The sequence below is a fragment of the Rhinoderma darwinii genome, chromosome 6 (assembly GCF_050947455.1).
Source record: "Rhinoderma darwinii isolate aRhiDar2 chromosome 6, aRhiDar2.hap1, whole genome shotgun sequence".
Taxonomy (NCBI): Eukaryota; Metazoa; Chordata; class Amphibia; order Anura; family Rhinodermatidae; genus Rhinoderma; species Rhinoderma darwinii.
This window is the reverse complement of record NC_134692.1, coordinates 20,168,430-20,192,909: the sequence shown is the minus strand read 5'-3', so window position 1 is coordinate 20,192,909 and position 24,480 is coordinate 20,168,430. Positions and strand designations below refer to the sequence as shown.

The 24,480-nt window shown below is 44.5% G+C and overlaps 1 protein-coding gene across 2 annotated transcripts in view; it reads right to left on the bottom strand.

Moving 5' to 3' along the window:
• The window catches only part of ACVR2A (activin A receptor type 2A), a 65,453-nt gene extending 61,264 nt beyond the window's left edge, over positions 1 to 4,189 (bottom strand). For both annotated transcript variants that reach the window (XM_075829253.1, XM_075829254.1), the window contains exon 1: positions 3,688 to 4,189. In XM_075829253.1, the coding sequence (XP_075685368.1) occupies positions 3,688 to 3,742 (55 nt within the window). In that variant the 5' untranslated portion in view covers positions 3,743 to 4,189. The remainder of the gene's footprint in view (positions 1 to 3,687) is intronic.
• Between the last annotated feature and the right edge of the window lie 20,291 nt (positions 4,190 to 24,480).

Genomic DNA, 24,480 nt, shown 5'->3' with positions numbered 1-24,480 from the left:
ACCCCCTGTATACAGTGCCTGCACACACACACGTGACCCCCTGTATACAGTGCCTGCACACACACACACACGTGACCCCCTGTATACAGTGCCTGCACACACACACACACGTGACCCCCTGTATACAGTGCCTGCACACACACACACACGTGACCCCCTGTATACAGTGCCTGCACACACACACGTGACCCCCTGTATACAGTGCCTGCACACACACACGTGACCCCCTGTATACAGTGCCTGCACACACACACACGTGACCCCCTGTATACAGTGCCTGCGCACACACACACACACACACACGTGACCCCCTGTATACAGTGCCTGCACACACACACACACACACACACACACACGTGACCCCCTGTATACAGTGCCTGCACACACACGCACACACACACACACACACACACACGTGACCCCCTGTATACAGTGCCTGCACACACACACACACACACGTGACCCCCTGTATACAGTGCCTGCACACACACACGTGACCCCCTGTATACAGTGCCTGCACACACACACACACACACGTGACCCCCTGTATACAGTGCCTGCACACACACACACACACACACACGTGACCCCCTGTATACAGTGCCTGCACACACACACACACACACACACACACACACACACACGTGACCCCCTGTATACAGTGCCTACACACACACACACACACACACACACACACACGTGACCCCCTGTATACAGTGCCTGCACACACACACACACACACACACACGTGACCCCCTGTATACAGTGCCTGCACACACACACGCGACCCCCTGTATACAGTGCCTGAACACACACACACGTGACCCCCTGTATACAGTGCCTGCACACACACGTGACCCCCTGTATACAGTGCCTGCACACACACGTGACCCCCTGTATACAGTGCCTGCACACACACACGTGACCCCCTGTATACAGTGCCTGCACACACACGTGACCCCCTGTATACAGTGCCTGCACACACACACGTGACCCCCTGTATACAGTGCCTGCACACACACGTGACCCCCTGTATACAGTGCCTGCACACACACGTGACCCCCTGTATACAGTGCCTACACACATACACGTGACCCCCTGTATACAGTGCCTGCACACATACACGTGACCCCCTGTATACAGTGCCTGCACACATACACGTGACCCCCTGTATACAGTGCCTGCACACATACACGTGACCCCCTGTATACAGTGCCTGCACACACACACGTGACCCCCTGTATACAGTGCCTGCACACACACGTGACCCCCTGTATACAGTGCCTGCACACACACGTGACCCCCTTTATACAGTGCCTGCACACATACACGTGACCCCCTGTATACAGTGCCTGCACACATACACGTGACCCCCTGTATACAGTGCCTGCACACACACGTGACCCCCTGTATACAGTGCCTGCACACACACACACGCGACCCCCTGTATACAGTGCCTGCACACACACACGCGACCCCTTGTATACAGTGCCTGCACGCACACACACGCGACCCCCTGTATACAGTGCCTGCGCGCACACACACGCGACCCCCTGTATACAGTGCCGGCGCGCACACACGTGACCCCCTGTATACAGTGCCTGCACGCACACACGTGACCCCCTGTATACAGTGCCTGCACGCACACACGTGACCGCCTGTATACAGTGCCTGCACACACACACGTGACCGCCTGTATACAGTGCCTGCACACACACACACACACACACGTGACCCCCTGTATAAAGTGCCTGCACACACACACACACACACACACACACACACACGCACACGCACACGCGCGCGACCCCCTGTATACAGTGCCTGCGCGCACACACGTGACCCCCTGTATACAGTGCCTTCGCGCACACACGTGACCCCCTGTATACAGTGCCTGCGCGCACACACGTGACCCCCTGTATACAGTGCCTTCGCGCACACACGTGACCCCCTGTATACAGTGCCTGCGCGCACACACGTGACCCCCTGTATACAGTGCCTGTGTGGACATGATCCCTGTATACAGTGTGTGTGGACATGATCCCTGTATACAGTGTGTGTGGACATGATCCCTGTATACAGTGTGTGTGGACATGATCCCTGTATACAGTGTGTGTGGACATGATCCCTGTATACAGTGTGTGTGGACATGATCCCTGTATAGAGTGTGTGTGGACATGATCCCTGTATAGAGTGTGTGTGGACATGATCCCTGTATAGAGTGTGTGTGGACATGATCCCTGTATAGAGTGTGTGTGGACATGATCCCTGTATAGAGTGTGTGTGGACATGATCCCTGTATAGAGTGTGTGTGGACATGATCCCTGTATAGAGTGTGTGTGGACATGATCCCTGTATAGAGTGTGTGTGGACATGATCCCTGTATAGAGTGTGTGTGGACATGATCCCTGTATAGAGTGTGTGTGGACATGATCCCTGTATAGAGTGTGTGTGGACATGATCCCTGTATAGAGTGTGTGTGGACATGATCCCTGTATAGAGTGTGTGTGGACATGATCCCTGTATAGAGTGTGTGTGGACATGATCCCTGTATAGTGTGTGTGGACATGATCCCTGTATAGTGTGTGTGGACATGATCCCTGTATACAGTGTGTGTGGACATGATCCCTGTATACAGTGTGTGTGGACATGATCCCTGTATACAGTGTGTGTGGACATGATCCCTGTATACAGTGTGTGTGGACATGATCCCTGTATACAGTGTGTGTGGACATGATCCCTGTATACAGTGTGTGTGGACATGATCCCTGTATACAGTGTGTGTGGACATGATCCCTGTATACAGAGTGTGTGGACATGATCCCTGTATACAGAGTGTGTGGACATGATCCCTGTATACAGAGTGTGTGGACATGATCCCTGTATACAGTGTGTGTGGACATGATCCCTGTATACAGAGTGTGTGGACATGATCCCTGTATACAGAGTGTGTGGACATGATCCCTGTATACAGAGTGTGTGGAGACGATCCCTGTATACAGTGTGTGTGGACATGATCCCTGTATACAGTGTGTGTGGACATGATCCCTGTATACAGTGTGTGTGGACATGATCCCTGTATACAGTGTGTGTGGACATGATCCCTGTATACAGTGTGTGTGGACATGATCCCTGTATACAGTGTGTGTGGAGATGATCCCTGTATACAGTGTGTGTGGAGACGATCCCTGTATACAGTGTGTGTGGAGACGATCCCTGTATACAGTGTGTGTGGAGACGATCCCTGTATACAGTGTGTGTGGAGACGATCCCTGTATACAGTGTGTGTGGAGACGATCCCTGTATACAGTGTGTGTGGAGACGATCCCTGTATACAGTGTGTGTGGACATGATCCCTGTATAGTGTGTGTGGACATGATCCCTGTATAGAGTGTGTGTGGACATGATCCCTGTATAGTGTGTGTGTGGACATGATCCCTGTATACAGTGTGTGTGGACATGATCCCTGTATAGTGTGTGTGGACATGATCCCTGTATAGTGTGTGTGTGGACATGATCCCTGTATAGTGTGTGTGGACATGATCCCTGTATAGTGTGTGTGTGGACATGATCCCTGTATACAGTGTGTGTGGACATGATCCCTGTATAGTGTGGAGATAGATAGGATAGATATACCCCGTGTATAGATCTCGTACATGACACACGTGTATAATGAAGATCTCTTACCTGACGAGCAGGAGATCAGGAATACAGCGAAGGCCAGTTTAGTGGCAGCTCCCATGACTCCGGTCCGGAGATAGATCCACACGTAGCAATAATTATAATGATGATAACACCGCGGAGGATACCGGAGAAAGCTCCACCGTGCGCCGGAGTCACCAACCGGAGGGCAAAGTGAGAAGCAGCAGCAGCCGGGAGAGCGGGGCCCCCATGTCCCGGGGGTGGTGGAGAGAATACGGACACTCTTCTATGGGGAGGGAGGCAGAATAGACGGGATCGGGAAGGTCTCCACTCAGTGCACGGTTACAAGCTTGTCATCCAGTCACTCGCTCCGGTGAGGCCGCTCAGTGTCCGCGCTGCGTGTCCGGCCTACAAGACGCCTTCTCCTCACGCCGAGTCCTCTCATCGCTGCCCATTCAGCTGCACGGAGCCCGGGCCAAGATGGCGGCGCCGAACGATTGTTTTTGTTTTCTCGCCTCCTCCTCCGCGACTAACAGTCAGGGCGGGGCCGGGCGGCTCAGAGCTGAAAGTGACAGACAAGATAGACTGCCAATCAGAACGCAGCAAAGGCGGGGCTTGCGTGTATCGTCTTATAGGAGGGAAGAGATCGGGAGGTGGGTTCAGGAAGAGGTGTGGTCGCAGTGACGGTAAAGCGGAGGCGTGGCTAGGAAGGACATGGAGCAGCAGAGACGGGAGATAGCGCTGTTGGGACACAAGGGCTCATGTGGAATTCCCTATAACAGACGGTGGGGGCGCTAAAGAGTCATACATATACTGTACAGTATATATATATATATATATATATATATGAGTAATATAAAGAAGACCTGTCCCCTCTCCTGACATGTCTATTTTAGTAAATACTTGTATACCCCATCAAATAACAATTCTAGATCATCTTTTCTTAGGCCTCATGCACATTTCCGTAACCGTGTGCACGGTCCGTGATTACGGCACGGATGGGTCGCTGAGCGTCATCCGTGGGCCGTCCGCTATCACGGACCGCGGGCACGCAAGATGTTCACGGACTTCAATGAGCCCGGACTGCAATTGCGGTCTGTGAAATGACATGTCCAATTTTTTTTTGCTGTCCAGTTTCCGGGCAATGCAGGGACCATAGAAACCACGGTTGTGTGGATTGGCTCATTGGATAGAATACAGCCGCAAATGCACAGTCGTGTACATGAGGCCTCAGAACTGTGCCGTTTCTCTGTTATTCCTCCTGGAAATGTGTGCTTAAATTGACAACTGAGTATCACCATTCCCCTTGTCAAAGGGGCGTGTCCCTAGACAGTCTCACTCTGTCACCACTGATTGGACGGTGTCAGTCTTTGCCGAGACACACCCCCAACTGGTAACACCCAGTTGTCAATTTATTCATACATTTCTAGGAGGAATAACAGAGGAACGGCACAAAGTAGAGTTCTAAGAAAGATGTTCCAGAATTGGTATTTGATGGGGAATATAAGTATTTACTGATACAGACCTGTCAGGAGAGCAGGCAGGTCCTCTTCTAACAACCTTTTCTCATAGAGAAGAATGGATTGACAGCCACTGCCGATGCAACAGGGTTTCCAAAAGCAAGTTGTGTATGGTAAAGGATTAATTGTCGTTGAATTTATGGTCACCTATGGGGAAAAGTGCATATGGTGCAATGTAAATGTTCATTATTGCCCATGATGCAAATGATTTTCCATGGGAAAAATCGTTTATATCATAGGAAAATTTGGAACGCTTGTCGTAGGGTGGAGACATCTTTACGTCTATGGACGGCTGAGGGAAGGAGTGGGCATTGCAGTCAGACAGCACTAATAATGACATATCCCAAAGGAATTTCTAAATTTTTCCCAAAGATGAGATGAATGGGATTGATCAGAAGTCACAAACGCCCTACCCTATGGGCTCACGCACATGACTGTAATATGTATCTGCAATTACAGATCCGTAATTGCGGATACAATACTGATCTATTCATTCCTATCGGCCGCGGACACCTTCCCGTATATTTACGTGTGTATGTGTCTGGTCTGTAGAAATGACCCGCAAAATATAGGACATGTCCTATTTTTTGTATTTACGGACCGTGCTCCTATACTGTAAATGCGGATGACAATCTGTGGCACTGACTGTAAATACTGAAGGGCCGTGTGCATGAGGCCTTAGGCCATGTTCACACAGTACAGATTTGCTGCAGATTTTGCATGTACTTTCTAAACCAAAACCAAAGGAACCGCACTTATTCATTGTCCTGCAGCATCAAAGTACAATGAACAATCTATATTATATGTTTAAATTCTCTATAACATCTGTAAGGCTCCGTTCACATGTGTCGTGGTTTCCCTCTATGAAGGAAGCCATAACGGTGGGACGGATATGTGACGTGGGGAGTGGGACATTGTGTAGAACTTCAGTCAAACTTCAATTCTCAGGTTTTGGAGGAAGTAAGGCTTTTTCTGCACCAATTTTGTGTACTTGAAATTGAATACACAATCCCATCCCCCACTCCGGCTACAATGGCCTAAATGGCATTAGCCTCTTGCACTGGTCTGTCTATGACAGCAGGGGGTTCAAGTAACAACTTGGAGTTCGTGTATTGCAGCATTCAGCTGATACCACCCATAAGACGGCCATAGGGGTAACAATTTTGATTTAATATTGATAAAGCATCTAATATTGATTGGATTATTTAACAATTGCCCATCGTCCCGATAATATAAGATTCTGATCATCGACTAAAAAGAATCATCGATTGGTATGGTCAAAGTGCCTTAAGGGCCTTTTACACCGGTTGACACTTGGCCAGTGCAGCGAGCACCGATCAATGAGACATCGTTGATCGGCGCTCGTTTGCTCTTGTCTCACGGATCTATGGATGGCGACGAGCATTAACCGAGTAATGACCGGCATTAACCGTCAATTATAATTTAAAGTACAATATTAATTGTTAAAAAATGTTTCGCCAATTGTAAGAATTATCATTAAAGGGGTAATCCCATCTGGGTTCAGAAACCAACCGGATCAGTTCTTGCCAGGGGAAGCTGCAGCTGGCCATACATTTCCCCTGCAGCGGCCTCTGCAGGTGAAATTAGGTATTACATACTTCCCATTCAAATGAACAATAGACCATGTAATACATAGGCAGGTTGGGTCCTCCAGGGTAGATGCTGTTTGTTAGCGTCACAGATCTGGTCCAGAATACCGGAAACAATTGCGCAGCATTCTGCGCTATTGTTTCCAGTAAAACCATGGACACCATGACGGAACCCATTAAAGTCAATAGTTCCCGATGGTGTAGGACATGCAACGGAACCGGCGCTCCTGGTATTTCCGATGTTTCACACCTCTGTTGGAGCAGAGTAACAGAAACACCAGTGCTGATGGGGAACATGCCCTTAGTTGCTTAAAAATGCAGCATCCAGACATCACATGTTAGTGAAAAGAAGAAAATTAATTTCCATTCACAGTATGCATTCTTATGAGGTGTTTTCGCTTTTGAACTTGAAGGTGTTGTCTTGTAATTTATTTTATGTGGCATTTTTCCCATTCATTTATAAAAAAGAAAAAAATACATTGGTTAGTACATTGATGCAAACCAGGCACAAGAAGAGGAGGAACTTAAATGGCAGAAAAACATAATACAATAAAGCTTAAAACATTTCACTAAAACGCAATGAAAATTATAGTTGAAATAAAATATTGCAAAAATTGTACAAAAAAAACCCACATTGTAATGAAAATGCGTTGGTGGATTTGCGTTGGAAGGATCCACCAAGAATCTAAGATCTAATGTCTATGTCTAGCTGAACTGTTGGAATAGATTCCTTCTAATAATAAGCTTGCAGGGCTGCAGGGAATTTAAAGAGGACGTGTCATCTCTCCTGACATGTCTATTTTAGTAAATAATTGTATTCCCCAAGAAACAGCAATTTTGGAGAATCTTTTCTTAGAACTCTGCTTTGTGCCATTCCTCTGTTATTCCGCCTAGAAATTTATGAATAAATTGACAACTGGGTGTTAACAGTGGGGGGGGGGGGGTCCCTCCCCGTTCTGACACTGTACAATCAGTGCTGACAGAGTGAGACTGTAGGGACACGCCCCTTTGAATAGGGGAATGGTAACACCCAGTTATCAATTTATTCATACATTTCTAGGAGGAATAACAGAGGAATGACACAACACACTTTTCTAAGAAAATATGTTCCAGAATTTGCTATCTTGTACGGAATACAATTATTTACACATGTCAGGAGTGGTGACAGGTCCTCTTTAAGTTTCCCATTGTTATGTATATTGTGTATGAAGCAAGAGACACAGGCTGTCGTAAAACAGCCTATGGCTTTTGATGAATAGGTAGGTAGCGTGCAGTGATTTCTAGTTGCAGCTTTGCTCTATTATTGGATCACGGCTTCTTGTAAATCGAGCTTCCAATAATAAAAATATATAAGAGAACTACTATTTATGCAATTCTCAACATATAAGTATGGGTTAATCATAGGGGAGCCCACACTTTAATGTCTACCTTTTAACACTACTTTGTTTTGTAAGTTCAAAATTTTGTGCAGATTAATTCTCTAATATATCTTTACAGCTCCAAATCCCCTGCATAGATATAAAATGAAATTATACAATTCTGTCTGCCTGCAGCCACCACTAGGGGGAGCTCACTGGATACAGAATATAAATTTACCTAAATAATAAAACAGTATGCAGTAAGCTCTTAAACTCCCTCTAGTGGTTACAGGCCATTTGAAGCTCTATCAGTAAAGGTCTGTTCACGTCTGCATTGGCCCTTCCATTTTTAACGAATCCCTTAAATTTAATGCAAACAGATGCAAAAATGGATGCCCAACTGAAACAAACGGAAGGTAAACTTTTTTTTTTACAGATCTGTAAACTGAAACTTTGACATCTGTTATAGGGCCTGTTCACATCAGCGTTGGCTTTCCGTTCCGGGGTTCCGTCTGAGGTTTCCGTCGGGTGAACACCGCAACGGAAAGTCAAACTGAAACCACAGCTTCCGTTTCCGTCACCATTGATATCAATGGTGACGGAAACATTGCTAATGGTTTCCGTTCGTCACCATTCCGGCAGGATTCAGTTTTAATGACAGAATCAATAGCGGAGTCGACTGCTCTATTGATTCCGTCGGAATCTGTTTTTAATGGATCAGCCTTTTTCCGTATTGATTTATTTTCTCCTTTTTTTAATGTAGGTAGTGATGCGCATGTGCAGTAGGAAAAACGGATCTGTTCAACGGAATAAATAATGGATACAAATGGAAAACATGTATGCGTCAACTATTGACTTTAGTGTTAAAAAAAGTTTCCGGAATTTTGAATGGAAAAGAGCAAAAAGATGGAAACCTGATGGAACGGAGCACATCTAAGGCTTCGTTCACATCTGCGTCGGGACTGCGTTCATGGGTTCCATTGGACCTTTTCGTCAGTCGACTACGATATTGATTCTGTCAAAACAACGGAATCCTTGCACAACTGAGACAACGGAAACCATCAATGGTAATGCAAACGGAAATCTATGGTTTCCGTTTGTTTTAGTTTGGATTACGTTCATGGGTTCCCCAGACGGAAAGTTCAGACGGAACCCATAAACTGAGTCCCGACGCAGATGGGAACGAAGCCTTAGGCTGGATTCACACGGGCACATTACGTTCGTAATGGACGGAACGTATTTCGGCCGCAAGTCCCGGACTGAACACACTGCAGGGAGCCGGGCTCCTAGCATCATAGTTATGTACGATGCTAGGAGTCCCTGCCTCGCTGCCGAACAACTGTCCCGTACTGTAATCATGTTTTCAGTACGGGACAGTTGTCCTGCAGCGAGGCAGAGACTCCTATCATCGTACATAACTATGATTCTAGGAGCCCGGCTCCCTGCACTGTGTTCAGTCCGGGACTTGTGGCCGAAATACGTTCCGTCCATTACGGACGTTAATGTGCTCGTGTGAATCCAGCCTTAGGCTAAAAAAAAATACCATTGAAATCAATGGGTACTTTGACAGACACGTTTTTCTCAGTTTTTCTGTTACTATGACAGAACAAAATAACGGAAAACACAACACAGATGTGAACAGAGTCTAAAACAGTGGTACAACTGCTATATAGACTGGGGCTCCGAGTTGCATAATCGTGGGCTCAATGAGACTTCAATTATTCCCTAGGATTAAAAAAATCTCAAATGACCTTGTGGCCATCGCAAACATTTCTGTGGCAGAAATCACAGAATTGTATCAAGGTCACTTGCAACTTTTTGCCCCCATTGTCACTATGTAGCCCTAGCCTAAAGTTTTGTTACAAAAATAAAAGTGATAATCTGATTGGTCGTTAGCGGCTCCTGCACATTTGTACATGTTGCGTCATGTCATTCAGCACTGTGATACAGATGGCATCAAAGAGAGTTGGCAGATAACCTGTTGATTTACTGCCATGATCTTATTAGTCTAAGTACCCCAGGCGACTCCATGTGTGGGCTGTCTCTACAAACCCTTCATAATGTCTCTGTCTTGATATGTGCAGTCACCTGCCTCCCATACATTGATATTACTGTCTGCAAACCCAGACCCTGCTTCCTCCAAACTAAGGTTGTAACCACTGACAGATAATTTAATCAGCTATGATACATATGGTTCTTATTTATTACATTCTTGTTTAGTTACTTTTTCAGCATTTTCATCTCTTTTTATGGGGGCTCATAAATTCAGTTTCCAGATTACCCTATCAGAACTGATGAATAGAAAACAAAGGAGCTCAGCAGGGGGTCCTCCCAATTAGACGGGCTGATTTCAGTAGGGATATTTTATGGTGTCTTTTCTTTTGTAATGCCACAAATTGATGCCAATAAACAAGTGATTGTTTTTTAGTCCATTTTCTGCCTGTCAGTAAAGGTTTTTTTTTTTACACTGGTCAATTATAATTTACACAGATCAAACGATCGTTCATAGATCGCTCGTTACCGATAATTGCCCTGTGTAAATAGGGCAGCGATCAGCAGATGAACGAGCAAACGCTCGTTCATCTGCTGATCATATAGTTTTAAAAAAGTAAAAAAATGATCGCTGTCGGCAGCACATCCCCTTGTATAAACAGGGAGACGCGCTGCCGACATGATAATAATGTATGGGGGTGAGCGATCGGAGTAACGACGGCTCGTCCCCATACTAGCTCCTTGTGATAGGAGCAGACGAGCGGCGATCAACGAGCTGTCTCGTTGATCAGCGCTCGCTGCACCTCCCAAAATCGGCCGGTGTAATAGGACCTTAAAGAGGCTCTGTCACCACATTATAAGTGCCCTATCCCCTACATAATGTGATCGGCGCTGTAATGTAGATAACAACAGTGGTTTTTATTTTGAAAAATGATTATTTTTGAGCAAGTTATGAGCAATCAGCGTCATACACTTCTCTCCATTCATGTCCATTTTTACGCAGCACAGCGTGATCTCGCGAGATCACGCTGTGCTGTCACATACACCCACATTAACTTTACTGAAGTGTCTTGAGAGCGAATTGACATCACCTCCAGCCAGGACGCTATGTCTATTCACAATCCCGACAGTTTGGTAAAGTTTTTGTGGGACTTCCTCACACAGCACAGCGAGATCGCGCTATGCTGTCATTCATAGTGTGATCTTGCGAGATCTCGCTGTGCTGTGATTAACTCCCACACAAACTTTACCAACGTGTCGGGAGTGTGAATAGACATCGCGTCCTGGCTGGAGGTGATGTCTATTCACTCTCAAGACACTTCAGTAAAGTTAATGTGGGTGTATGTGACAGCATAGCGTGATCTCGCGAGATCACGCTGTGCTGAGTACAAATGGACATGAATGGAGAGAAGTGTATGACGCAGGGGCTAAAACTGTTATGCGGAACCTGTAGCTGGCACGCTTATGGGGGCACTGTGGCTGGAGCTGTTTTGGGGCACTGTTGCTGCCACTATTATAGGTCACTCTAGCAGGTGCTCGTATGGGGCATTGGCTGGCACCGTTATGGGGACACAGTGGCTAGTTATGTAATTGTGGCACTATGGGGGCACTGAAAAAGTCGTATAGAAAAAATTGGAAACAGTTTTTGATTTCAGAGTATGCAATGGAATAAAACAGGAAAAAAATCAAGCTATGTTCTCTCTTAATACAGAAATCGGAAGGTTGTCTGGCAGCCCCCATAGTCATTAGACCATATAGTATGGGTGGTGTTACACGGGCAGATTTTCTGCCCGGTAACGAGCGCCGATCAACAATACCAGCATGTCGATTGTCGCTCGTTTGCTCCATTTACATGGGGCAATGATCGTGAGTATGGAGACGAACAACCACTAATGCGAACATTTGTCCCCATACATTTTGAATCTTGTCGGCAGCACAACCCAAGTTTATACAGAGAGATGTGCTTACAGGTGATCACTTTTTAGGCGGAATAAAGGAACCAATCAGGCGAATCGTTTGCTCGTTTCTCGGCTGGTCGCTGTCCTGTTTACACGGGCCAATGATCGGGAAGGAGCGTTTGTAAGTGCGCTCATTCGCCAGATCATCGTCCCCTGCAAAAGGGCCTTAAAATCTAATGTATATGGTCAGCCTAAGAAATCTAATAATTGAACATCGATGCCATAATTATCTACTAAATCCCATTAATTACAGCGGCAGCGTATTGACGAGGCCTCATCCAGCAGAATCAGCTCCTAAATGATGTGATTATTGTTTGTTAAAAAACATTTCAAATTCCATTCATTTTTCCATTTGCGTCTGACACACAATTAGGGCTTTTCACAGCACTGCCATGTGGGGCCGGTCGCAACTTCCTTGAATTCTTTGGGGGGCGTTGTGAAGCCATTCTGGTGTGAATGCCGAATAAGCAGTATTTATCCTTCTAGAAACACTGAATGTTACATTGTTCCACATGACGCTACACTATTCAGGAGAATTGGCGTTCAGAAGGTCATTACTGTACATATTGCGTGGCACAGAGGTGGTACTGGAATTTCCTCGAGTCAGCCGCACACTTGGGGACTTGTTTTTTCTGTTATACCGCGCTCACTGCTATTTAAAAGTAATGCTTCTCCATCTTTTAGAAACTTTTCTATACGGACACATATTAAAAGAATATCAGACCAATGGGATTTTATATTGAGGAATAGATCTTCAGCTGTCGTCCATCATGTCCTCGAATATCAGGAAAATATTGCTACCTTTTCCTTTCCGGGGCAAATATCTCTCATCTAATCCATTGCCCCATCTGAACAATTCCTAGATTGGTTCCCGAAAAATATACTCCTCACCGGTTCTCCCACCCAGTGATCAGCTGTAATCTGGGGAGGTTCCTGGAAGCAAGTGTTTAATTTCTCTGCAGCGCCACCACAGGTGAAATGAAGCATTACACGGTGCTCTTTGAAATTAATATAGCCGTCTCTTCATAACCAACCACGATTGAGAGCCTGAAGAAGGGCTGAATAGCCAACTCGATCAGAAAGTTTGTATAAAAAAATGTGGTAATTACCAGTTTTCATGTTCCTGGGGCACGCCGCTTGTTTTCATTGCTTGGAGCATGTTTGTTTACTCAAATGGAGAGTACAGCGGGAACCATGCATGCATGTTCCCCCGATTTGAAAATACACCCCTCAAATGAGACGTCACTAATGAAGTGCCGTATACTGCATTAAGACTATCTGCTTCTAGATCATGTGACCGGTATACAGCACGTCACTATAGGCTAAAAGAAATGTTAATTCAGAGGATCGGCGAGAGTGGAGAAATGGGGCACTTTGGGAAGAGTAAATCAATTACAAAGTTAGTGTGGGGGAGACACTAGGTATAGTGCCCAAATAAAAGTGTAACTCCGAAAACCACTTTAAGGTGCCCAGAAAACTAGATGAATGCCTGCCAAACCCGGCCGACCATCTAATGTGTATCAGGGAATCCTGACTTTCCCCCCACGACGGCAATTGTCGAGGGAAAGAAAGCATGCCTTTGTATGGGTGGTAGGAAGGAATAGCTGTCAGGCCGACAGCTATCCAAGGTCTATGGCCACCTTTAGAGAAGCCAACAAGAGTTGAGCGAATTTCCCAAAAATCCTATTAAAGAGGCTCTGTCACCAGATTTTGCAACCCCTATCTCCTATTGCAGCAGATCGGCGCTGCAATGTAGATAAGAGTAACGTTTTTTTTTAAAAAAACGAGCATTTTTGGCCAAGTTATGACCATTTTTATATTTATGCAAATGAGGCTTTCTAAAGTACAACTGGGCGTGTATTGTGTGTGTACATCTGGGCGTTTTTACTTCTTTTACTAGCTGGGCGTTGTGACTAGAAGTGTATGATGCTGACGAATCGCCATCATCCACTTCTCTTCACAACGCCCAGCTTCTGGCAGTGCACAGACACACAGCGTGTCCTCGCGAGATCACGCTGTGACGTCACTCACTTCCTGCCCAGGTCCTGCATCGTGTCGGACGAGCGAGGACACATCGGCACCAGGCGACAGAGGCTACAGTTGATTCTGCAGCAGCATCGGCGTTTCGTCAGCATCATACACTTCTAGTCACAACGCCCAGCTAGTAAAAGAAGTAAAAACGACCAGCTGTACATACACAATACACGCCGAGTTGTACATAACTTTAAACACGCCCAGTTGTACTTTAGAAAGCCTCATTTGCATAAATATAAAAATGGTCATAACTTGGCCAAAAATGCTCTTATCTACATTGCAGCGCCGATCTGCTGCAATAGGAGATAGGGGTTGCAAAATCTGGTGACAGAGCCTCTTTAAGTGAAATCGGCTATCCAATTCAATACGGTCCGAATAAATTCAGTGCGAATCAAAAGAGCGCTTATTGCGCTGAAAACTCGTGTCTGACTTCTTCTAGGACTATATCCAATTCTTTTCGAGCTCTTTTATGCCAAGTCAGCATTAGTAATGTCAAAGTGACAGAAACATACACGGGAAGAGGGAGGAATAACCACAGTGCATTTTGGGAAGACTGCCCGCAAGCCATCATGGGGAAACCTGCCCCAGTTCATGTGATCCTTTGCTGAGATCCCCAAAAAAATGTAATAAAATGTGAAACTTTTCGGAAATAGGGACCGAATTTAAATTGTGTAGAATCAATTCGCTCATCTCTTGTACCACCAACCTATAAAGAAGTGCTGCCATCTACTCTTTTGTGATTTCCCCATTTAAATCATTGCCCTGTCCATGTAATTCACAGACGTACTGCGTTCTCCAGAAAGAGAGGGAGACTCTTTGTAGCTGCTCGTCGCTTTTGCTAATTCCTGGAGGTCCCGAACAAGGAACAAACCCCCCCTTATATTAACTGAGAATGTAATTCTTCAAAGGTTGGACCCTTTAATATGGATTTCAATGACCCAACAATTCTTTTGTAACGTGAAGGTTTCCGCCTGCGTTTCATGTGATAATTTCCCAATATCCACATTCCCCATCTGTCCATTTTCGCCCCGTTACGTGTAATATCTGTGTATTTTCATTGCTGTGAACACAAACACAAGTAATTACTCCCTTCCTTTGCAGTCTCCAGTGTGAATGAAAACAATAGTGACCTCATAGGAGGCAGCGAAGAGATAAATAAGAAGCGATTAACACAAGATTAGTGCAGAATAATAGCTGCTTCGAGGGTCTTTGTCATGCCCTTCCCCACAAGGCCATCGCCGCGGTGCACATTTCCCATGACTGCTAAATTGTGTTACAAAAAAAAAAAAGTGTCAGTGATCCCTTACAGCTGTGCGTGATATAAACCAACATGGTCCGTAGCCGCGCTCGTACCGCACATGGTTTATAAAAGTCACTTTTCACTTTGTGTTTTAGATGAAACAGCATTTTGTGCCAAGTTCGGAAGTACACAGCGATGAAGCAGTAATTACCCAATAAACAATGGTTCCCATCGTTCCACTTTAACCCATTCCGTGCCATTATTGATGTAAAAAAGTGTATATATAAGTAGGATTCCTTCAATCCAGCAAAAATGGGACCAGACAGGTGCCAGATTATTAGATATTCTGGATGATGGGGGCATGGTGATAGAAAAGTGTATAAAATTTACTTGCATGGGTAGAGAATCTTAGGTAATATAGGCAAAATTATAACTTCTGCTCTATTCCAAGGCGGCAGCAGAGATACTGATTCTATATAAGGCTATGTTCAAACGGTTCAATACTAAAGGCCCTATTACATGGGCCAATTATCGGGCATCGATCAGCAAACGCTCGTTCATCTGCTGATCGTATTGTTTTGGAAAACTAAAATATTATTTTTGTTGGCAGCACATCTCCCTGTGCGCTGCCGACATGATAATAATGTACGGGGATGAGCGATCACAGTAACTACCGCTCGTCCCCATACGCAGCTCCTATTGGACTGGAGCACAGGAGCGCCGATCAATGAGCTATCTCGTTGATCGGCGCTCATTGCACCGACCAAAATTGGCCGGTGTAAGAGGACCCTAACGTGGAAGCAGAGATAGAGATTGGCGGCAATTTTTTTTTGTGTGAACATAGCCTAAAGCTTCTATTGATGGGATGCAGATCTTTAGTTTGCCATGAAAGACTTTATACCAGTTCACACGTTGCGTAAATACTGCGGGTTTTCCGCAATGGATTACGTTGCCGAAAATCGTCAGCATAATACAGTAGCAGCAGAGTGAATGAGGTTTAAATGAAATGCTGAGCAGAAAAAAACGCTCAGAAATTGACCTGCAGTGCGGTTTTTTAATTCACAACATGTCAATTGTATTTGCGCAATCGCTGCTTATTTGTTGTGTGTTTTCCCAAATAAATTCAATGGGGAGGTAAAACCCACAACAAATAGCAGATGTTGCGTGTTTTGCAGTGGAAAAGCAGCGATTCCGCCGCAAAAAATGCAACACAGAATTTTTTTTATACTTAGGGCACGTTCACACGTGGCGGAATTGCTGTTGATTTCCGCTGTGGACAGTCCGCATTGGAATTCTGCAGCAGTCGGTTTTTTTTTCATTTCTTGCTATACATTTTTAGGAAACTTAGTTCAGACGTTGCAGAAAATAACTCCGGAAATCAGTCTCCGGTGCAGAATTTCCCCTCCGCAGCAGCTCATTATGTTGCGGAGAAGAAACGGAATTTCACTGCGGATTTCAGCCTTTTCAATGCAAAAACTGAAATCTGTGGCAAGTCCGCTGTGATATCTGCAACGTCTGAATTACCTGTCAAACATGCAAATGTTGCTGCAGATTCATTGCGTAATTACCCCAAATCTGCACCAACATTTGCAGCGGAAAAATTCCGCCACGTCTGAACGTGCCCTTACCCAGAACTTTGTGTTTCTTCATCCAGGCCGGCCTCCTGGGATGACGTTTCATCCCATGTGACTGCTGCAGCCAATCACAGGACAGTCGGAGAGACACGTCACCATGGTAAGTATCCATATGTTTTTTTTTTCTGTGCAGTTTTCCGCAGTGGACATTCTGGGCAAAAAACTGCACCACAATTTGGTGCGGTTTTCCAGACGAAATTTCCCGAGGCGCACAGAGCGGATACCCTGTATGCTTTTACGCAGCTTATCTGCCCCGTGTTGACATACCCTAAGACTGCATCCGACAACAACCGGAAAAAATACAACACGGCAGATCAACTTTTCCACAGACATCTGTCTTTGGTTGTTTGTCACATCAATCGTGTCACGAAATGGCACCGACAGTCGGCAGAAAATTATCTAAAACTTAGTTTTAGGTCGTCCAAAAACTCTAGTGTATGGGGCTAGGTTCACACCATGTCGGTGATGCATTTTCGGCATGTACACACTGGAAATATCTCAATGCCTATAGACTTCAATTGCCAGAAAAAACGACCTTAACTGTAATGAAAAGTACAGTCAACTACGCTTTTCAGTACAGCTGTATGCATAAAAACGTATACTAGGCCGTATATATAAATATATGTATTTTTTTACCGGAGTCAATGGCAGACGTATGCAACAATGGACCGTTTCAAACAGTTCCACCAAGCGTAATCTACAGACGTGATCTTAAAGTCTTATATAAATAAATCTTCATCATGTGAAGAATATGATGAAAAATTATGCGACTTTCTTGTGGTTCAATTATTTACAATTTGCAAGACCCCTGCTTTCTGCCAGTGAATGGAACCATGCTAGTTTGCATGCAGCAGCTGAAAAACTTTCCTGATAAAGACCAACTCAAGGTTCTTTTCCGCTCTCCAATTTTCTTCCTCCACCAATGACAAATAATATTTTTCTAATTCATGAAGGAATATTTTGCACATCTACACATGGCAATTATAATTCTCAATACTTGAAATCATTCTGACACAGGTACATGGCTCATAACAAGACACCTAATGAGCCCTGCACCTACTGAATGTCAGTCGGATGCGATCGGAAATGGTTTTCAGTATGTTTCAATTCACTGAAAGCCATCAGAGGTCTTGAAAATGGTGAGGAATTGAATCACAAAGCATATGTATTTAAAACTATTGTTGCTCACCAATGGAAAGTTGTTTTATCAGTCAGAAAAATAATATTTACTCTACAATGTAGAGAAAAAACAAATCTATTTAGACCTGGATGCCGTCCACTAACTTGTTCTTTAGTCCTTTTTTACTACATGATGATGCACTTGTAATTGGGCCATAAATATCTATTCATGAATATCTAATTTAATGTGATTGTGTTAATAAACTTCTGGTGTTCATGTCTTAAAGCCACAATAAGATCTGTCAACAGCATCCAGCCTGCTTGTTGATGGTTTCCATTTAGAAACAATCGGAAAACAAATAAATTAAAACAGCAAAAAAAGGTAATAAAGAAGTATTACACAGACGCTAGATTTTTACATCTGCAGACTAAACAGCCGATATTAAAAATGGAATGCCTACTTCCGGTTCCGGCGCTGCCATGTGAGGAGGGAGAAAAGAGCTCTCCAGATCTACGCTGCAAAAAATCACCGACTAACATAGCCAGCAATCCCTAAAATCACGCCGAGAGTGTTAATAGTGACACTACACGGTGCGGCAGGCAGATAAACGGAATTCTGAAATTCCGACATCAATAGAAGAATCCCTGTGTGTATCGGAGGTCATAGGTGCCGAGGGGCCCGAAAAGTTCTAGACTGGACTGCGGGGAAGCCGAGAAGTGCCGCCCTTAAGACACCGGGCAGAGAAAGGCCAAGGCAATCAACTGCACAGGTATAGTGCGAGCGATATATACGATCACGTAGTAAAACGGGGAGCACATTTTGGCGCCAAATACCACAGCCGCATGTCAGGAGATAAGGGGAGCCATATTTCACTGAGCTAAGAGATAGTCCCACGCTGGATCAGCCTCGGCCCCTTGCAACACACATATCCTGGCAAAAATAAGACTTATACTTAAAAAAAAAAAACAAAGCAGATACAAACCTGAAAAAGGGCAAGATGCCACCGGTCACCCGGAAAGAGAAACAGGAGATAAGCCGTCCATCCTCAGATCAGGAGGACATAATGTCAGATGAAGAAGAGGGGGAGGGGACCTCGACAAGGATAAATTACAAGAAGCTTGCTATTGAAGTAGCCAAACGCATTACACCTGACATCCAAGAAACCCTGGCTAATACGGTATCAGACGCATTGAAAGCACTACAAAACGAAGTGTCACAGCATGGCACACGTCTAGATGAAATCGAACAGAGAGTGTCTATGCTAGAGGATGATGCAGCAGACGCACATGGCACACTACAGGAACTATTGGCAGAGAAGCAAAAGATGCTATCCAAGATTGATGATCTAGAAAACAGGTCAAGGCGAAATAATATTCGGATAGTGGGAATACCGGAAACAATACCGGCCACACAGCTAAAACGCCTCTGCGAATATGACTTACCGAGAACACTAAACATGGAGGGGCCATGCAAAGTCGAAAGAGCACATAGAGTGGGCCCCGACAGACAAAATTTGCCGCAGCATCCCGGTCAGATGAAGAGAGCGAGACAAGTTATAGTGCGTTATTTAGATTATTCCGATAAAGAAACGCTGCTTCGCTTGTACAAATCAAGACAAGGACCGACGAAAATGAATGGTGGCACGGTCATGCTGTTTGGCGATTATTCCGCGGAAGTCTCAAAAAAAAGGAAATTATTCAGCAAAATCTGCACAGCATTCCACAACCAGGGAATGAAGTTCCAGTTACAATACCCGGCGACACTAAGAGTCACAACTCCAAGCGGTACCCTGCAGACATACACGGAACACCAGGAGGCGGAAGCGGTGTATAAAGATTTACTTAAAGGCTCTGAAACGTCGACAGCAGAAAACAAAGCTCCCAGAGGACGCTCGCAGCAGAGAGCTTCGCATCCACAGGGACCACTGCCGAAAGAAAAAAGACCGCCGCAGACCCCAAGGCACGGGTAGCAGACACCCAGTATTACAAGCAAGTCGGCTCCTAGGTTGAAGGGAGTCGTGAGTACCAGAGACTAATGAAATGTGAAATAATTAGTCTGTTATTTGATATGTATAATAGGTATAGCACTAGTCGATATGGGAAAATAGTGAGATAAAGTTAAATCAGAAAAATGCATAGCCATATTGATCACAGATGTATAGTAAATAGGGGATTGCTGATTAGGCCACAAATAGATGTAGGTTAGAGAACATCACATGACAGAAAAAAGAGAAGTCCTGAGAAGAAATGAGGGGGGGAGTTGGGAATCTCCGAAGAATGTGGAGAAAGTTGAATTGTTATTTAATAGTTGTGTTCTATGGTTAATTGGTGGTCACATTAATTCAATTGAGTTATATTACAGCAAATTCAAAACTCTCAGATGCTCCTTATTGACAGGGATCGATCATTATATGTCACGGACACAGGGCCAGACAACAAAATCACTAAATAGAAATACCCTTTATGAAAGTAGTGACATGGAATGTTAAGGGGCTCTTATCCCCACACAAAAGATCGATGATAATACGCCATCTTGGTAAAATGAAAGCTGACTTAGCCTTGCTCCAGGAAACACACCTGGAAGAAAAAGATTTTTTTAGAATGCGTAAATTTTGGGTGGGAACGGTATACGGATCCCCAGCAATTCAAAAAAAAAATGGGGTGATGATCCTAATACACAAGAATTTTGCAGCCACTTTGCGAGCGAAAAATGTAGACACCGAAGGACGAGTACTGCAAATACTGCTAGACACACCACTGGGAGAAATTAGCGTATATAATATATATGCGCCTAACACAAACAATCGGGCCTATTTTCAGAACCTCCAAACATCGATTATAGCCGACACGTGTATGAGGAAGTTGATAGGGGGAGATTTTAATTCAACACTGTGTGCGGATGAGGATAGGAGACGAAATAATCGCGCATCAGCGTTAGCCACAGATGGCATATTGCCTGACTTTACACACGAGACACAACTGACTGATAGCTGGAGATATAGTCATCCGGATGACAGGGAATACACCTACTTCTCTTCACACCATAAATCCTGGTCTAGAATAGATTACATTTTTTTAAGCCATCAGCTACTACAACGTGTAGAACAGGTAGATATCACTGACATGATTATATCAGACCACGCACCAGTACGGCTAGTGCTGGCAGACGCACATCCCAGGGGGGATTTTAGCCCATGGAGGTTCCCTTCAAATCTAACAGAAGATGAAGACTTTCAACAACGGGTAAGGGGATGGTGGTTGGAATATGCCAGTGATAATGCGGAGCATGCTACTGATCAGGCGTTATTCTGGGAGACGGCTAAAGCGGTATTACGAGGGAGGCTCATATCATACATCACATTCAGGAAAAAACAGACACAACAGAAATACAGAGAAAATAGTGACAGTCTGAGAGCGGCATACTCCTCATTCCTAGCTGATCCCAAACCTGAAAAAAAACATAATTGGATAGAGGCTAGAAGACAGTTTGAAATATGGTTAGATAAAAAGGAGAAGTTCGGGAGGTCAATCTACGAAGCCAAGCTTTTTAGATTTGGCAACAAGGCAGGTAAGATGCTGGCGGGATTGTCTAGAGGCTTCCGCCCACACACACATATTACCAAACTGAAAGACAGTGAAGGCCATATTCGAGCTAAACCTAGAGAAATGAATGACATATTTCATGCCTTTTACCAACAGCTTTACGCGATCTCTGACGAGCCCGGAGATAAACGGGGTGATCAGTTCTTATCCAAGCTGACCCTGCCTACTTTGGATCAGGGACAGTTGGATGATCTGAATGCACAAATAACGGTAGAAGAATTACAACTAGCGATAAAATCATTACCAAATGGGAAAGCTCCGGGACCTGATGGGTACCCGGCTGAATTCTACAAAATCCTTCAGGAACAAATCACCCCGACACTATTGACCTATTTTAACTCTCTGATGAGGGGTGGGTCCATCCCGACTGCAGCAAACATGGCATATATTAGGGTACTACCCAAACCGGGAAAAGACTTGTTATTATCGAGCTCGTACAGGCCCATATCATTAATAAATCAAGATCTCAAGCTGGTATCCAAGATTATGGCAGCCAGGCTAGCTCACTTAATGCCTCTCTTGATAGGTCCATCGCAAGTGGGTTTTATAAAGGGTAGATCAGCAGTCACTAACATCAGGAAAGTGTTGGGGGTCATGGACGGGACGATGGCTTGGCCAACGCTGCACAACCAATCGGCACTTGTGTTACTAGATGCTGAAAAGGCATTTGATAATGTTGAGTGGCGGTGGCTGGACATGGTCCTGGACAAATTTAACATACAAGGGGAATTTAGAGTTTACTTAAAAGCACTATACAATAATCCCACAGCGGCGGTTTGTACACCAGGATTTAGGTCAGCAGCGTTTAAACTACACAAAGGAACACGGCAGGGCTGTCCCCTATCGCCGCTTTTATTTGACCTGGCCTTGGAACCATTGATACAGACCTTAGAACATGGGCAGATATATTCTGGCATACAAGTGGGCAAGGAAGAAGTCAAATCTGCAGTGTTTGCAGATGATATTCTGCTGTTTCTTTCTCAACCATCTAAACATCTGCCAAAAATTTTTGAGGTGATACGGGAATACGGATCATTTGCAGGTCTCAAAATAAATCCAACCAAAAGCGAGCTTTTAGGATTAACAACACACAATCATACTACGGATACCAACCTCCAACACCTGGGGATTAAGATTGCGAAAACGCAGATAACATATTTGGGGATCAGGATTGGGCGAACCCCAGGAACCTTGTACCACCTGAATTATGAACATATCTTCCGAAAAATAAAGCTAGAACTGCAGAAGTGGAATGCACTACCGCTCTCCACTTTTGGCAGATGTCATCTGGTCAAGATGATATCATTTTCTAGACTATTGTACCCACTGCAAACATTGCCTATTCTACTGAAACATAAGGATGTTAAAGATTTTAACTCTGCTATAACAAAATTTATATGGTCAAATAAGCGTCCCAGAATAGCGCTAGTTAAATTACAGGGATATCATTGGCAGGGGGGAGTTAACATTCCAAATCTGAGAGGTTATAATATTGCTAGCCTTTTCCGTCATGTTCTAGACTGGATACACAAAACAAACCACTATTCCAACCAAAGACTGGAGTCAGCATTAGCGGGAGAGTGTGATCTCCGAGCTTTACTACACACAAAACTTGGGAATCTCCCACAACATGTTAAGTCTTCCGTCATATTACGAGACACAATAATGTGCTGGAAGGAGGTGAGGAAGAAGCAGGGATTATCTTTCCAATTGTCAAAGTATTTGCCATTATGGTCGCACATACAGTTTCCGGCTGGGAGGACCAGTGGTTTGTTTACCACCTGGAAGCAAAAGGGGATAAACACAGTGAAACACATACTACATGCAACAGAACCAAGACTAAAGAAGTTGCCAGAACTAGTGAGTGAATTTGGGATCCAGCCAACACACTTTCTTCAATACATGCAAGTTAGATCCTTCTGTACGCAAATAGTAGATAACTTGGAGAGAGAAATTGTAGATAACAAATTCGATGAACTAATAGGTGAAGAACCACATAGGAAATCCCTATCAGACTTATATAAGGCTATGAAAGATATTTATGTGCAAATAGAACCTAGAAATCAATTTCCGTACTGGAGACGCATTTTCAAAACAACAGATGTTAATGCGCAGATACTAGAGGGATGGAAAACAGTGAGGAAGCATGTTATTAATGAAGTGTGGAGGGAGACGCAGTTTAAATTGATGCATGCGGCCATATATGCTTTTAACATTCCACCTAGTAGTAGAGATCTAGATAGAAAACATGCATGCCCGAAATGTGCTCAACCACATACTGATTTGTATCATGGCATTTGGTTATGCCCAGTGACACAAAGATACTGGACAGAGATATTAACATATGTTAAGAAAATATGGGACAGATCCATGCCACTGACACCAACACTTCTTATATTTCAGTCCACAGCGTCAATGAACGCTGATGAGGAAGGGAGCTTTTCACAGATACCCCCACTAGTACACATAATAATACTTGTTGCAAAAAGATGTATACTGAAAAACTGGCTGGAAGCTGCCGCACCGACACTAGATCAACTAGTTCAGCAATTGAAAATATGTCTACACTCAGACAGGATAGAAGCATTAACACATAAAGAAAGAAAAACTGCAAGCTTTTTCAAAAAATGGAAACCGTTCTTGTTACAGTTGTGTGTGCGAGATATTGAGGCAGTGATGGAAGGGTTTCAACAAACAAAATGGTATCTCACAGAGGACCTTAAAGGGACCTTGGGTAAGCTGAAGGTCAGAGTAACAAGACATTAGGTAG